Consider the following 12,509-nt stretch of genomic DNA (forward strand, 5'->3'; position numbering starts at 1 on the left):
TATAAATGTGTGTGTGCATGCATACCCATATAGATGTGTAGTGAAGAAGATCAAATCCCCAAAACATGGTTTTGGGTTCAGTTCTACTGTATGGATCTTAAACAAGTGTCTTATGTTATACTCTAGGGATGATGATAGTCTTGTGAGTGAATATGGTAGATGCAGTCTGAAAGAAGCCCATGGGGTCTTTGTTATATCTAGCTCTATGGAAACTGCATTGGTGGTCACTGAGGAGGAAGCAGGATGCAAGATTATAAAAGAAGTCAATGTTTTTTACTGTATTCATCATCTCTGAAGTTTTATAAGTGAGGAGCAACTGAGGAATTGCAAGTTTACATAAACTGGTGCAAACTGTTCTAAAAAAGAAAAGACGAAGAGTTTTACTAAAACAGAATGTTGCTTGGCAGTATGCAGTTTTAGCATAATGACGTGAGTGCTACCAGGACTATGGACTTATTGGGTTGTAATGATCAGGAATTTTGCACTGGGTTATGGTGTTTATCTACTGGTAAGGTAGACAGGGGTGAGGAGGAGAGTTTGAAAGGAGTTTTGTTGTGTGTGCTGTATAGAGTCGGAAGTAAGATGTACATGAGCTGGGGTTATGTCATTACCAGGAGTGCTATTTATATATTTACACCATGCTTGACAAGTGGCAAGTAGGAGAGTTTTGTAAGCTCTTGGCAAAAGATAGGAAGGCCAGGTCATGTTATTTAGACCCAGGTCAAACCTAATTGAACAAAACTTATGAAGAAAGGAATTCTTTTTAGGGATTTCTGGGACTGCATATTTAATGTGTTCTTTCCTTATTTAAGATTGTAGGATGTAGATTTGAGAGTGATTTGGTTACTATTTCTATTATATTGATTACTATGTAGAGGCTACCACATTGTTTTATGTAGGCCATGTAATATACAAAGGTACTACTTGTTTTTCTGATAGTTGTTTAGGTTCTGTAGTGGTGAGTAAACACTTGGTTGGTGAAAGTTTTGTACAGCTGAAAATGAAACAGCTGATGGGTTTGGAATTGGAAGCTACTTGTATGGTTGTGTAAAGGATAGAGAGGGTTGTGTAAAGGATAAGAAGGTGTGATCAGTCACCTTACTAGCTGTCTCAGGAATCTGAAGTCATCAGAGATCTTGTAAAGCTCTGACTAGTTAGCTAACTTGATGTACATCAATAACAGGAGTTAGAGAATGTCATGATACATGTTTTAATTTGGCAGTATTGAATGATTTAATGGGAGCAGAAATGATGATGGTAGAGTAAGGCTGAGAGGTAATAATATAATTTCCTTTAATTTTTCTCATGTAAAAATTTTACCAACTCCACATACGTATCTAAATTGCGTATCGAAAAGTTTAGGAAAATAAAAATAAGAAATAAATGGAAATTATACCGGTGAGTGTGTTACATTATAAGGCACAAAAAGAAAATGACTCTCCCCAGACATAACAAAATTTTCTATAAAGTTTTATTATATTTCTTGCTTTGCTGGATATTTATTAATAGAGTGGTTCTCTACTACATGTGCTCTTTAGAGGTGGCAGTTATGGAAAAAATATGGTGACTGTTATCAGTTATTGAGATAGAGAAATTGTCACATCCATTTTGTGACAAACTCCATGTTTTGACAAAGTTAGGTGTTTCTTTCTTCCTTATTTCTCATGGTAAACATGTGGCTGAGAAAACTTCTCTTTGCGCTGTCTTCATAATATAACTTTTATTCTTCTTTGAGCTACCTGCTACCCACTACTCACTTGTAATGTTACTGTAGCTTTATATACAATTGCTTTACTTGAGCATCTGCCATTAATCAAACATTACTTTTTGTGACAAATTGACAGTGCCATTAGAGCTTTGGGCAGGATGCTTTGTGGTATTTGTTTCAGCTCTCCTCACTTTGAGTTCAAATAACACCCAAGGTCAACTTTGCCTTTCATCCTTTCAGAATCAATAAAAATGTGCTGATCTAAGTAGTGGTTTGTGAAACTAAAAATGTCAGACTGGATGCTTTACATTTTATGTTAAAATCTTACCTTAGCCTACTTGACTGGTTGACTTAGCCATTTCCTCACCACCTTGGATACCTTTTGTGGAGTTCACTATGTTGCAGGCATTTGGGTTAAGTTTCCAGTTTGAGAGTACCTTCCTCTTTCCCACCTGTCTTGGAGTTCTTGTAATGGATCAAAGACACCACTTACTTCCTGACTAAACATTAAAAAGTCTTGAAATCACATACAGGCTTGATGTAGTTGTTTGATACAAAAACCAATGTCACATACTATTGTAGAGTTCAGCTTCCTAATGGAAGTCAACAATTCATTCACACTTACCTGTATCAGTTTTACATAACCTGTCATTAACACCTATCCTGTGTTATCTTTCCTTGGCATGTGTGAATCCTGACAAATTTACCAAGCCTATATCATCATTATCCATTCTGTGCCATCCCTGCTGAGCATGTATCTACCTTACCATATCAGTCATCTTTGATGCATAGAGCTAACCAACTTAAGACAGTCATTATAAAAGTTTTCTTGCACTCAATTTTACCTAAGTTCTTTTCCTACTTGCAACAGATCTTTCATATGCTTCATTCCATGATATTTCTCATGTAACTCTCTTGGGCAATAATCCCATGCAGATCATTCAATTAACCTCAAATTTTAGACTCAGTGTCATTAAAAATTCTGCATCTCCTTTTAACAAAATTTAACTTTATTCCTTCCATGATCTTCATTCTAATATTTTCCCTGATCCTTCTGACTGTGTATGTTTTACTTGATTCTCTCTGTATTCAGTAACTTCTTGTGTTATTAAGACCAAGTATAAACATTTTATTCAGATAATTTCCCCCAAAATGATAGCTTACAATTTAAACATTCTTTGTTGCTGTAATTCATTGGTGAGCTATTCAGTCTTCACTTTTTTTTTCAATTTAATGAATCTGATATTGAGTTCTTTGCTTACTTTTCATTGTTTCCAAAACTGCTTTGAATATTTTATATTAAATCATTCAGTCACTTTTTTTCCACTAACATAGTCGCAAATTTGATTTGAAGGTTTGCTGAAAAATGCCCCTTTTCAATGGCCAAAAATCCTCTACAAGCTTCTCTAGTTTTGTCTTTTTCCATATAAACACCTTGCACTTCTGTTTTGAATTTGACTTTCATTAGAATCGTCTGCCAGATTCCACATCACCCTGATTTTGATTAAATGATGTTTTTCTGTCATCATTACTTGCAATCAAGCCTTACCTACCCATGATCCATAACGAAAGGTACTTCATTTTTAAGGGTTAATTTTTCCAAACACAGTCATCTACCAAACTCATTTTGCTGATCTGATTATCAGTGTCATAAAAAGGGTTCATGATTAATCTTGGAGATATGAATTATTCAATTTACCATGGTTGTTTTCGGCTGAGGAATCATAAATAATCATACTGCTGGCCACAGTGATGATTTACTAAAATCTTAGTCGATCCCTGACAAATTATCAATTATTAGATTTCTAGATTCAGATATCTTTGTTTGTAATTCTTGAAAAATTGACCCCCACCTCCTCATAGTTTAGGATGTTAGAGATGTGCTTGGGGCAAGATGTAGATGCTGTTTTCAAAGGCTAAATGAAAGTGTTTTCTCACATAAGCTAACATTATCTTAGAGACTACTGATCTGAAAATAAACCAGAGTTTATTTTAGGGAATAATATTTGATTTGGAAATGAAAATTTTCAGGAGTAAACCACTTGTAGCACTCAAACTAACCTAACACCTTAATGTTTATTTCTATTCATTCTATTCCAAAGCTAGTAAGACGACTAGTATACTACTAATACTAGAGTACTAAGGCGTAATTGCCCAGTGGTTAGGGCAGCGGACTTGCGGTCGGAGGATCGCGGTTTCGATTCCCAGACCGGGCGTTGTGTGTGTTTATTGAGCAAAAACACCTAAAGCTTCACGAGGCTCTGGCAGGGGGTGGTGGTGACCCCTGTTGTACTCTTTTGCCCCAACTTTATCTCACTCTTTCTTCCTGTTTTTTGAGTAATGCTGTGATGGATTGGCGTCCCATCCAGCTGGCAGAGAACACATATATCACAGAAACTGGGAAACCAGGCCCATGAGCCTGGCTAGGCTTGAAAAGGGTGCATAAATAAAAACTAGAGAACTAAAGTACTTTGTGAGATCATGATGAATTAAGACTGTGACTTTTCTTTTGTTATCAGTTGTTGCAATTTGCTTTCCCTTACATCACTCATGTGCTGTAGTCTTGAATAAAGTATGAACAGCATAACTCCTACTGTTTTATCTATCTGAAACTGATAGGTCTACTTGCCTATGAGTGCTCAGATAAATAGCTCATGTTAAAAACAGTTGACTATTACATGTGTATAGAGTAAATAAAATATTAATTGATTGATGACAACCAGTCTGTTTTTTTTTTCTTTTCCTCATAAGGGAAGTCAGCACCCATGACTTTTCACAAGGCCTATGATGTAGGGAAAGAGAAAGCTATCTTCAAATTTAGGACCCTATCTGAGTGCTTGCAACAAAGTGGATTCTACTAAACCCACCCAAGGTTTTAGAATAGGGACACTGTATTAGTGTATGTTAAAAGGGGTAATTAAAAGATGTGGCAACAGGCAGAGTATCTGGTTGCAACAGGATTGCCTCAGAAAATTCATTCAGGCCATGCTAGCATGGAAAAGCAGACATAGAATAATGATGGTGATATTGATGATGATGGTGATAATGATGGTGATGATTATGAATTTGTCACTCAAAATGTAAATAGCCATTGTTGCAAAAAGCAACTTTGTTATTCTCTAACTCTTTTGTTATGGTATTTCTGCTAAAATGTGGAGGCGCAATGGCCCAGTGGTTAGGGCAGCGGACTCGCGGTTTCGATTCCCAGACCGGGCGTTGTGAGTGTTTATTGAGTGAAAACACTTAAAAGCTCCACGAGGTTATGGCAGGTGGTGGTGGCAATCCCTGCTGCACTCTTTCACCACAACTTTCTCTCGCTCTTTCTTATGTTGGCCTGCTTGCTTAGCCAGTGGAGTGGCGTCATTTGAAGGCTAAAACAATGCAAAGCGCATTGTGACCAGCGATGTGTACCAACATCTGATAGCCTGGTTGGTCACGGTGATCACGGTGATTTCTGTTAAAATACACTACCTTCATTCAAAAAAATTTTGAAAATAATAAAGAATTTAATAAAATAACTTTATTACTATTAAGTTAGCTTTTGGAATATAAGCATGAAATTTAGACGGAATAAAACATGAAGTTTGTATCATAGAACAGGAGTAGTCTCAGGACAATTGGTATCAACAGGGTTAATATGCACTTTGAAAATAATAACAAAAACAATTTATAGAATAAAAAAATTATTTATTTATTTATATTTTAGTAATGATAGGTACCAATGTCAACATCTTGTTGCAATCATCTCAATTTTTGGGATCATTATTGAAAGATTGTTATTACTGTTAGAATTTTTTTATATCATTATAGCAGGGCTTTTTTTGTTGTTACTGCCAATATTTCTATCTCTGCTGGTAATTTTGGATCACTTTCAAAATGTTTTGTGTTTCTATTGTTACTTTTGGGTATTACTGTCAACATTTTTAGTACTTATGTCAACATTTCTAGTACTAGTGTCAACATCTTTAGTACTTATGTCAACATTTCTAGTACTAGTGTCAACATCTTTAGTACTTATGTCAACATTTCTAGTACTAGTGTCAACCTCTTTAGTACTTATGTCAACATTTCTAGTACTAGTGTCAACATCTTTAGTACTTATGTCAACATTTCTAGTACTAGTGTCAACATTTTTAGTACTTATGTCAACATTTTTGGTAGTAGTGTCAGTATTTGAGGTACCAATATCGATGCTTTTGGTTCTGGTGTCAAAGAAAGCAAAAGAAATGGAAAATGGAAGGAAAAATATTTGAGAATAGTAAAAGGTAAAAAAAACTGCTATACAAAGTTTTATAAAAAATGGTTTGTTTAATCTTTTTTGGTATTTGCTTTAATTTTTTTGAGTATATTTTTTCAATGAAATCATTGTGACCACACACATACTGATGCATACATACACTCACTCATGCATACATATAAACACATGCACATTCACACACATTACATTAATACATGTTAGGGACAGAGGCAGTATTAACCCTTTCGTTACTGTATTTATTTTGAGATGCTCTGTGTTTCTTTCAATTATTTTAAATATAACAAAGAATTTAGTAAAATAATGTAATTATCATTAAGCGAGTGTTAGGAACATAAATTGCAACTAAGGTTTGGTGGTATATTTTAATGAAAAACTTATGAAAACAAGACATTTCTACTACAGAGCCAGAGCTGGTTTTGGCCGGGTTGGTAACAAAAGGGTTAATATCAAGAGGTAATATTTGTCCCCACTTAAGCGTGGATCTTCTGTTAGAACAAACTATACTATAGTAGATACCATGAGAGAAACTTTCATATTGGCTTTTAGTGCAAAATGCATTCTTGTTTATATCACTAGCAGTAGAGCATCCACCACTGACAAGACCAAGGAAGGTTGAAATCATGTAATCTGGTGGTCTCAGCACTGGTAGTGGCTGGGATTTAGCTCTCCAACAAGAGTGCATTTTGTGCCAAAATGCTGATATGAGAGTTTCTCTCATGGTATCTGACACATTATGTATTAATAGATATATGCATGCCTGTATATTTAAATATAAGCACATGCATTCATATATGCATATATTTTTACACATAAACATATAATTGTAACCTTTCACATGCATGTATGCTTATCTACACACTCCCATATTTTCATGCTCATACACTTTGTCACTATACCCATATATGTATATACACACACAAACAGTCATTCATAAACAGATAGTTATCCTCCTTTGCAATAATTTCCTATTGCTGTCATCATTTACTTCATCTGAATACATTTAAATTATTCCATTAATGACAATATCTTTGGTTTTTAAACAGATTATTTTCTCAATTTCGATTTTTTTACAAACCAAATCCAGAAAAAAAATATATATAATTTGCATTTTTATTTCATTTTACATGATTGTTTTTGTTTTTTTTTTACCTAAAAAGAAATGAAAAATATATTTAAAAAGTATTATTTTTAAAAATTATTGTTCGGATCAAATAATGGGTTGGGAGATTTGTCACGTTTACTGAACTGGACTCCAAATGCTGTGATAAAAATATTTGCAACAGTAATGAAAAGAATAAACCCAATTATGATATTGTTGAGTATGTTGGCCCGCCTGACATGTCTCTCTGTGTGGTCTTTTAAAGATCCAAGAATCAGCAGCAATATTCCAGTGATTACTTGAAGACTGATGGAAATAATGACAATAGCAACAAGGGCATGGTAATAGTCGTGAGCTTCTCCAACATCTAAAATTGCCTTTAGTTGAGATGCATTTGACATAAGAAGGGCGACATCAAGCAGTCCCTGAGCCATCGTCTTCTTTGTAGCATATCGGTAGTAGTTAAATGATATTGGTGCACTCTCCTGCAAAATAGAAGCATGACATGATTTTTAATGCAGTTAACTTTTGAATTAAATGAGAAAGTATTCATAAAATTACACCACACACACACAGGTTAAACATTTATTCAAACATTGCAATGCTGTTAGACCAATATTTATTGAAGGACCCATTCATGTACCTGTACACATATATATATATATGTAGAGAGAGAGAGAGAGAGAGAGAGAGAGAGAGAGAGAGGGAGAGAGAGAGAGAGAGCAATAAGAAAATGGAGTGGATCAATAGGTGGTTCATCAACTTTTAGGCATTATGCCAACTTATTTATTTATTTACTAAAATGACAATTACAAGAATATACATACATGTATAACATATTATACTTTACATATAAAATATATTAATATATAAAGATAGCACTAATTATTAAAATATAACATACAGGAATATAAACTGGGAAAATAGAAGAGCCATTTTAGCTATTTTAAAAAACACAAAAACTTGAATTCACTTTTCATTTATTTTTTAAGGTGCCAAAACTTTCAATGTATAGCTGCATCCTCATCATTGGCACAGTTCAGTATCTGCGTTGTAGGCTTATGTCAACTCCAGCTATCAAATGAAACCATAGTGAAGATTGTCTTGCTGCCTTCTTATAATAACCAGAAAGTCCAATCAGTTCTCTTCTGTCTGTTGGTTATGGAGAGAAGACAGGAGAGGTATGCAGTAATATATATCTGGAAGATCCTGGAAGGAATTGTGCCAAATTTTGGCATTGAAAGCTACACCAATACCAGAACGGGACGACACTGCATAGTGCCAAAGATCCCAGCAATGCCATCATACTTCAGGACCAGTTACTGCAGCAGCCTGGGTTTCAAGGGCCCACAGCTTTTTAATATTCTCCCAAAGAGTCTGAGGAACTTGCACAAAGTAGATGTAGGGGTTTTAAAATCAAAGCTGGACCTCTTCCTGTCGAGAGTCCCAGATGAACCTACCTCACGGCAAGAGGTGCAAATGAGGGTAGCTATATCAAACTCTATTCTTCACCAAGTGCCACATATTAGACGAGGTTCTTCGCAATAACAGTGTAGCAAAATGGTGGTGCATCAGCATGGCCGCAGCTCTGAGCTGAATCTTGAGAGAAAAAAAATGTGTATTGAAGAGACAAAAATTACTGAAATTAAACACTTTCCACTTTGATCAGGCCCTCATTGATATTTTTTGTCATCAATTTCCATTTGGAAAGGAAGGTGAGGGTGGAGTGAGAGGTGCTCTTCAATAAATTTGTTAAAAGGTAACTATGATGAGAATGGCAAGAGTGGCTGAGTCTACTATTTTCAGAGTACTATCATTAGTGGTCAGGGTGATCCTGGACCTGTGAGATTACTTGGCTGCCCCTATTCTCTATCAGGAGGAGCATCTCACCATTGCTTATTTAGATACTGTATACTTTTTGTCTCATTCAATTAGTTCTTTTTCTTATTTGGTTCTTATGTAAACCCCAACACTTAATGTAATGTTTTTAAAATGTTCTCCTCTTTGATGCAGTTGTGATAAATAAAATAAGTTATTATTATTATTATTATTATTATTATTATTATCATTATTATTATTGTTGTTGTTGTTGTTATTATCATAAGGCAGACTCATTAGTATGTCAGGTAAAATGATTTACAGTATTTCGTCTGTCTTTACGTTCTGAGTTCAAATTCTGCTGAGGTTGACTGGGGTCAATATAATCAACTAGTCCCCTCCCCTCAAATTTCACACCCTGTGCCTTCAGTAGAAAGGATTTTTATTATTATTATTATTATTATCATTATTATTATTGTTGTTGTTGTTGTTATTATCATAAGGCAGACTCATTAGTATGTCAGGTAAAATGATTTACAGTATTTCGTCTGTCTTTACGTTCTGAGTTCAAATTCTGCTGAGGTTGACTGGGGTCAATATAATCAACTAGTCCCCTCCCCTCAAATTTCACACCCTGTGCCTTCAGTAGAAAGGATTTTTATTATTATTATTATTATCATCATCATCATTATTATTATTATTGTTATTATCATCATCATTATTATTATTATAAGGTGGCGAGCTGGCAGAATCATCAGCATGCCAGGCGAAATGCTTAGTGGTACATCACGTGTTTCTACATTCTGAGTTAAAATTCTGCCAAGGTCAACTTTGCCTTTCATCCTTTCAGGATCGATAAATCAAGTACATGTGAAACATGGGGTCGATGTAATCAACTAGTCTCCTCCCGCAAAATTTCAGGCCTATAGTAGAAAGGATTATTATTATTATTATTAAGGCGGTGAGCTGGCAGAATCATTAGCACACCATGCAAAATACTTAGCAGCATTCCATTTGTCTTTGCATTCTGAGTTCAAATTCTGCCAAGGTCAATTTAGCTTTCATGTTTTCAGGGTCAATAAATTAAGTACCAGTCAAGTACCTTGGGTTGATGTGATTGACTACCCACCTCCCTACAGATTCCAGACCTTGTGCCTATAGTAAAAAGGATCACCACCACCACCACCACCACCACCATCATCACCATGTTTTTCTGCGTGCACTGCAGCAGTCTAACACTTCCTCTGTATGCTATGTACTATTGAAATTTGTAGATTTGAAATATCTAGATCATGAAACCATAGCAACCAAATATAATTGGCCTGCAAGCTATGCAAGTATCCATCAGATAAAAACTTTTTTTTTTTCAGCTTTATCATCAATAATGGCATATAAAAATCAAAGATGTCAATCAATTCTAAGGAGAAAGTTTATGGAAATTCCATCAAGTTAAAAGGAATTCCCTTTTGGATTTATTATTAGCAATCAATATATATTAGGTTTAGAAATACAAAGAAGAAACAATTTGCTGTTCGTTTTTTGTCATTTTTTTTTCAACATGTTTTGTTCAGTTGCACAAAATATAACTGACTGATGTAGTTCATGTTTTTTAAAAAACTTTAATTAAATTCTTAAAATTTCAGATAAATTTGGTCAATAATTAGGACATAAAGGAAAGTATAAGGAAATTAATGATATTCAGTTTTGTGATTTTTGCTGATGACAGCAGACCAAGCGTGTCTTGAGAGAAAGATAATGCTAACATTTTGTTGGTTGCATAGCAACAAGAAAGATCAACTAATTACTTTAATATAATCATTTACCATTGTTTACCATTCTTCATTTATTCCCCATTTACATAGCTACAGATGAAGGTGCATGGCTTAGTGGTTAGTGTATTTGGTTCACAATCATTATATTGTGAGTTCGATTCCCAGTGACGCATTGTGTCCTTGAGCAAGACACTTTATTTCACACTAGCAGTATCGCCCGGCGTTGCTCGGGTTTGTAAGGGAAATAACTATATAAGCATTTTTAGAGAGTTATAGCAAAAAATAGCAAAAAAATGCATTAAAAATGGAAAAAAAATTATGGTAAATTTTTTTTTAAATCGTTGACTCATCGTAGACATTTTTAGAGAGTTACTTCCCTTATATAATAGCGAAAAAATGCATTAAAATGGAAAAAAATTATGGTAAATTTTTTTTTAAATCGTAGACTCATCGTAGACGCACGCTAATACCCAGAAGGGCTCGATATGAATCACGACTATAAGATACCCGGTTTTGGTTAAACTGCACCGCAAAATGTGGGAGTAGTTAGGAATCTAAATCGTAGGAGACAGACACACAACTTGACTTTTATATATAAAGATTTCTCCATTTTACTCAGCTTGCAAAAGTGAGTAGCACCTGTAATTCAAAGAGACAGCTTTGTCACACTCTGTGTCATGCTGAATCTTCCTGAGAACTATGTTAAGGGTACGTGTGTCTGTGGAATGCTCAGCCACTTGCATGTTAATTTCATGAGCATGCTGTTCTGTTGATTGGACCAACTGGAACCCTCATCATCATAAGCAATGGAGTGCCAGTTTACGGAGCTATAGACACTTTCATGTTAATTCTATTAGGAATCTACTATAGCATTGTAGCAGAGAAATTTGATTCACAACCATGTGATTCAGGATTTGATTCCACTGTATAGCACCATAGGGGAGAGTGTCTTCTCTCGTAGCCTTTGGTAAATCTCTGCCTTGTTAATGAAATTAGGTAAATTCAAGTAAGTCATATGGATTATACTTGTTCTTGGATGGTAAATTTAAAGCATTACCTGGTTTAACCCTTTCGTTACTGTATTTCTTTTGAGATGCTCTGTGTTTCTTTCAATTACTTTAAATATAACAAAGAATTTAGTAAAATAACTTAGTTATCATTAAGCTAGTGTTAGGAACATAAATTGTGACTAAAGTTTGGTGGAAGATTTTAATTCAGAACTTTTGGAAAGACATTTGTACTACAGAGCCAGAGCCAGTTTCAGCCGGGTTGGTAATGAAAGGGTTAATACTTTCCATCATCCTGGCCTTTGCAGAATCCACTCATTTGCAAGAATTTAGACCATGACTCTGGTCTGAGACAAATCAATATTTTAACGCATTGATTCCCACTGCAGCAATCTACAAGTGGGGGTTTCTTTCTCCTCTTCCTCACACCCCACCAGTAATGGAAATTCTGCAGAAAAGTCATGACTGCTGCCTTTTCTCCACATTCTAAGCAATAAGAATATTCTGTTCTACTATCTTGAATATTTTACTTGCCATGTTTTGAATGAATCCCTAATGAGAAGCCACATTTATTTTTATTCTAAGTTACTTCATTCTATTCTAGTTTGAGTTATTTTCTAATTAGGGATCCAAAGTCACAATCCCTTTTCTTCTTTCTTCATTGATCCTTAAAAGCTTAGTCCAAATTAGTTCATCTTTTGAAGCAAGAACCATTCTAAAATCCTTGTGAACTCTCCTTGTGCACTTAAATACCTTGTTTAGATGAACTAAAACTGCACTGTACTGGTTTCCATGTATCTATGTAACAAACACACACACACGTGCCCAAAAACAAACTGTCATGTTG

General features: G+C 34.9%; 2 protein-coding genes across 5 annotated transcripts in view; both read right to left on the reverse strand.

Moving 5' to 3' along the window:
• Positions 1–5,603: 5,603 nt before the first annotated feature.
• Positions 5,604–6,956, reverse strand: LOC118764848 (aspartate and serine-rich protein-like). The gene is made up of 2 exons (XM_036505991.1): positions 6,952–6,956; positions 5,604–5,910 (listed from the first exon to the last, which is right to left on the reverse strand). Exons 1-2 carry the CDS (start codon positions 6,954–6,956, stop codon positions 5,604–5,606), a joined length of 312 nt encoding a protein of 103 aa, XP_036361884.1.
• A 106-nt stretch (positions 6,957–7,062) lies between these two features.
• Positions 7,063–12,509, reverse strand: part of LOC115215394 (ninjurin-2) — a 119,695-nt gene continuing 114,248 nt past the window's right edge. For all 4 annotated transcript variants that reach the window (XM_036506595.1, XM_036506606.1, XM_029784554.2 and 1 more), the window contains one exon: positions 7,063–7,550. In XM_036506595.1, coding sequence (XP_036362488.1) covers positions 7,155–7,550 — 396 coding nt within the window. In that variant the 3' untranslated portion in view covers positions 7,063–7,154. The remainder of the gene's footprint in view (positions 7,551–12,509) is intronic.

The sequence above is a fragment of the Octopus sinensis genome, linkage group LG1 (genome assembly GCF_006345805.1).
Source record: "Octopus sinensis linkage group LG1, ASM634580v1, whole genome shotgun sequence".
Classification (NCBI taxonomy): Eukaryota; Metazoa; Mollusca; class Cephalopoda; order Octopoda; family Octopodidae; genus Octopus; species Octopus sinensis.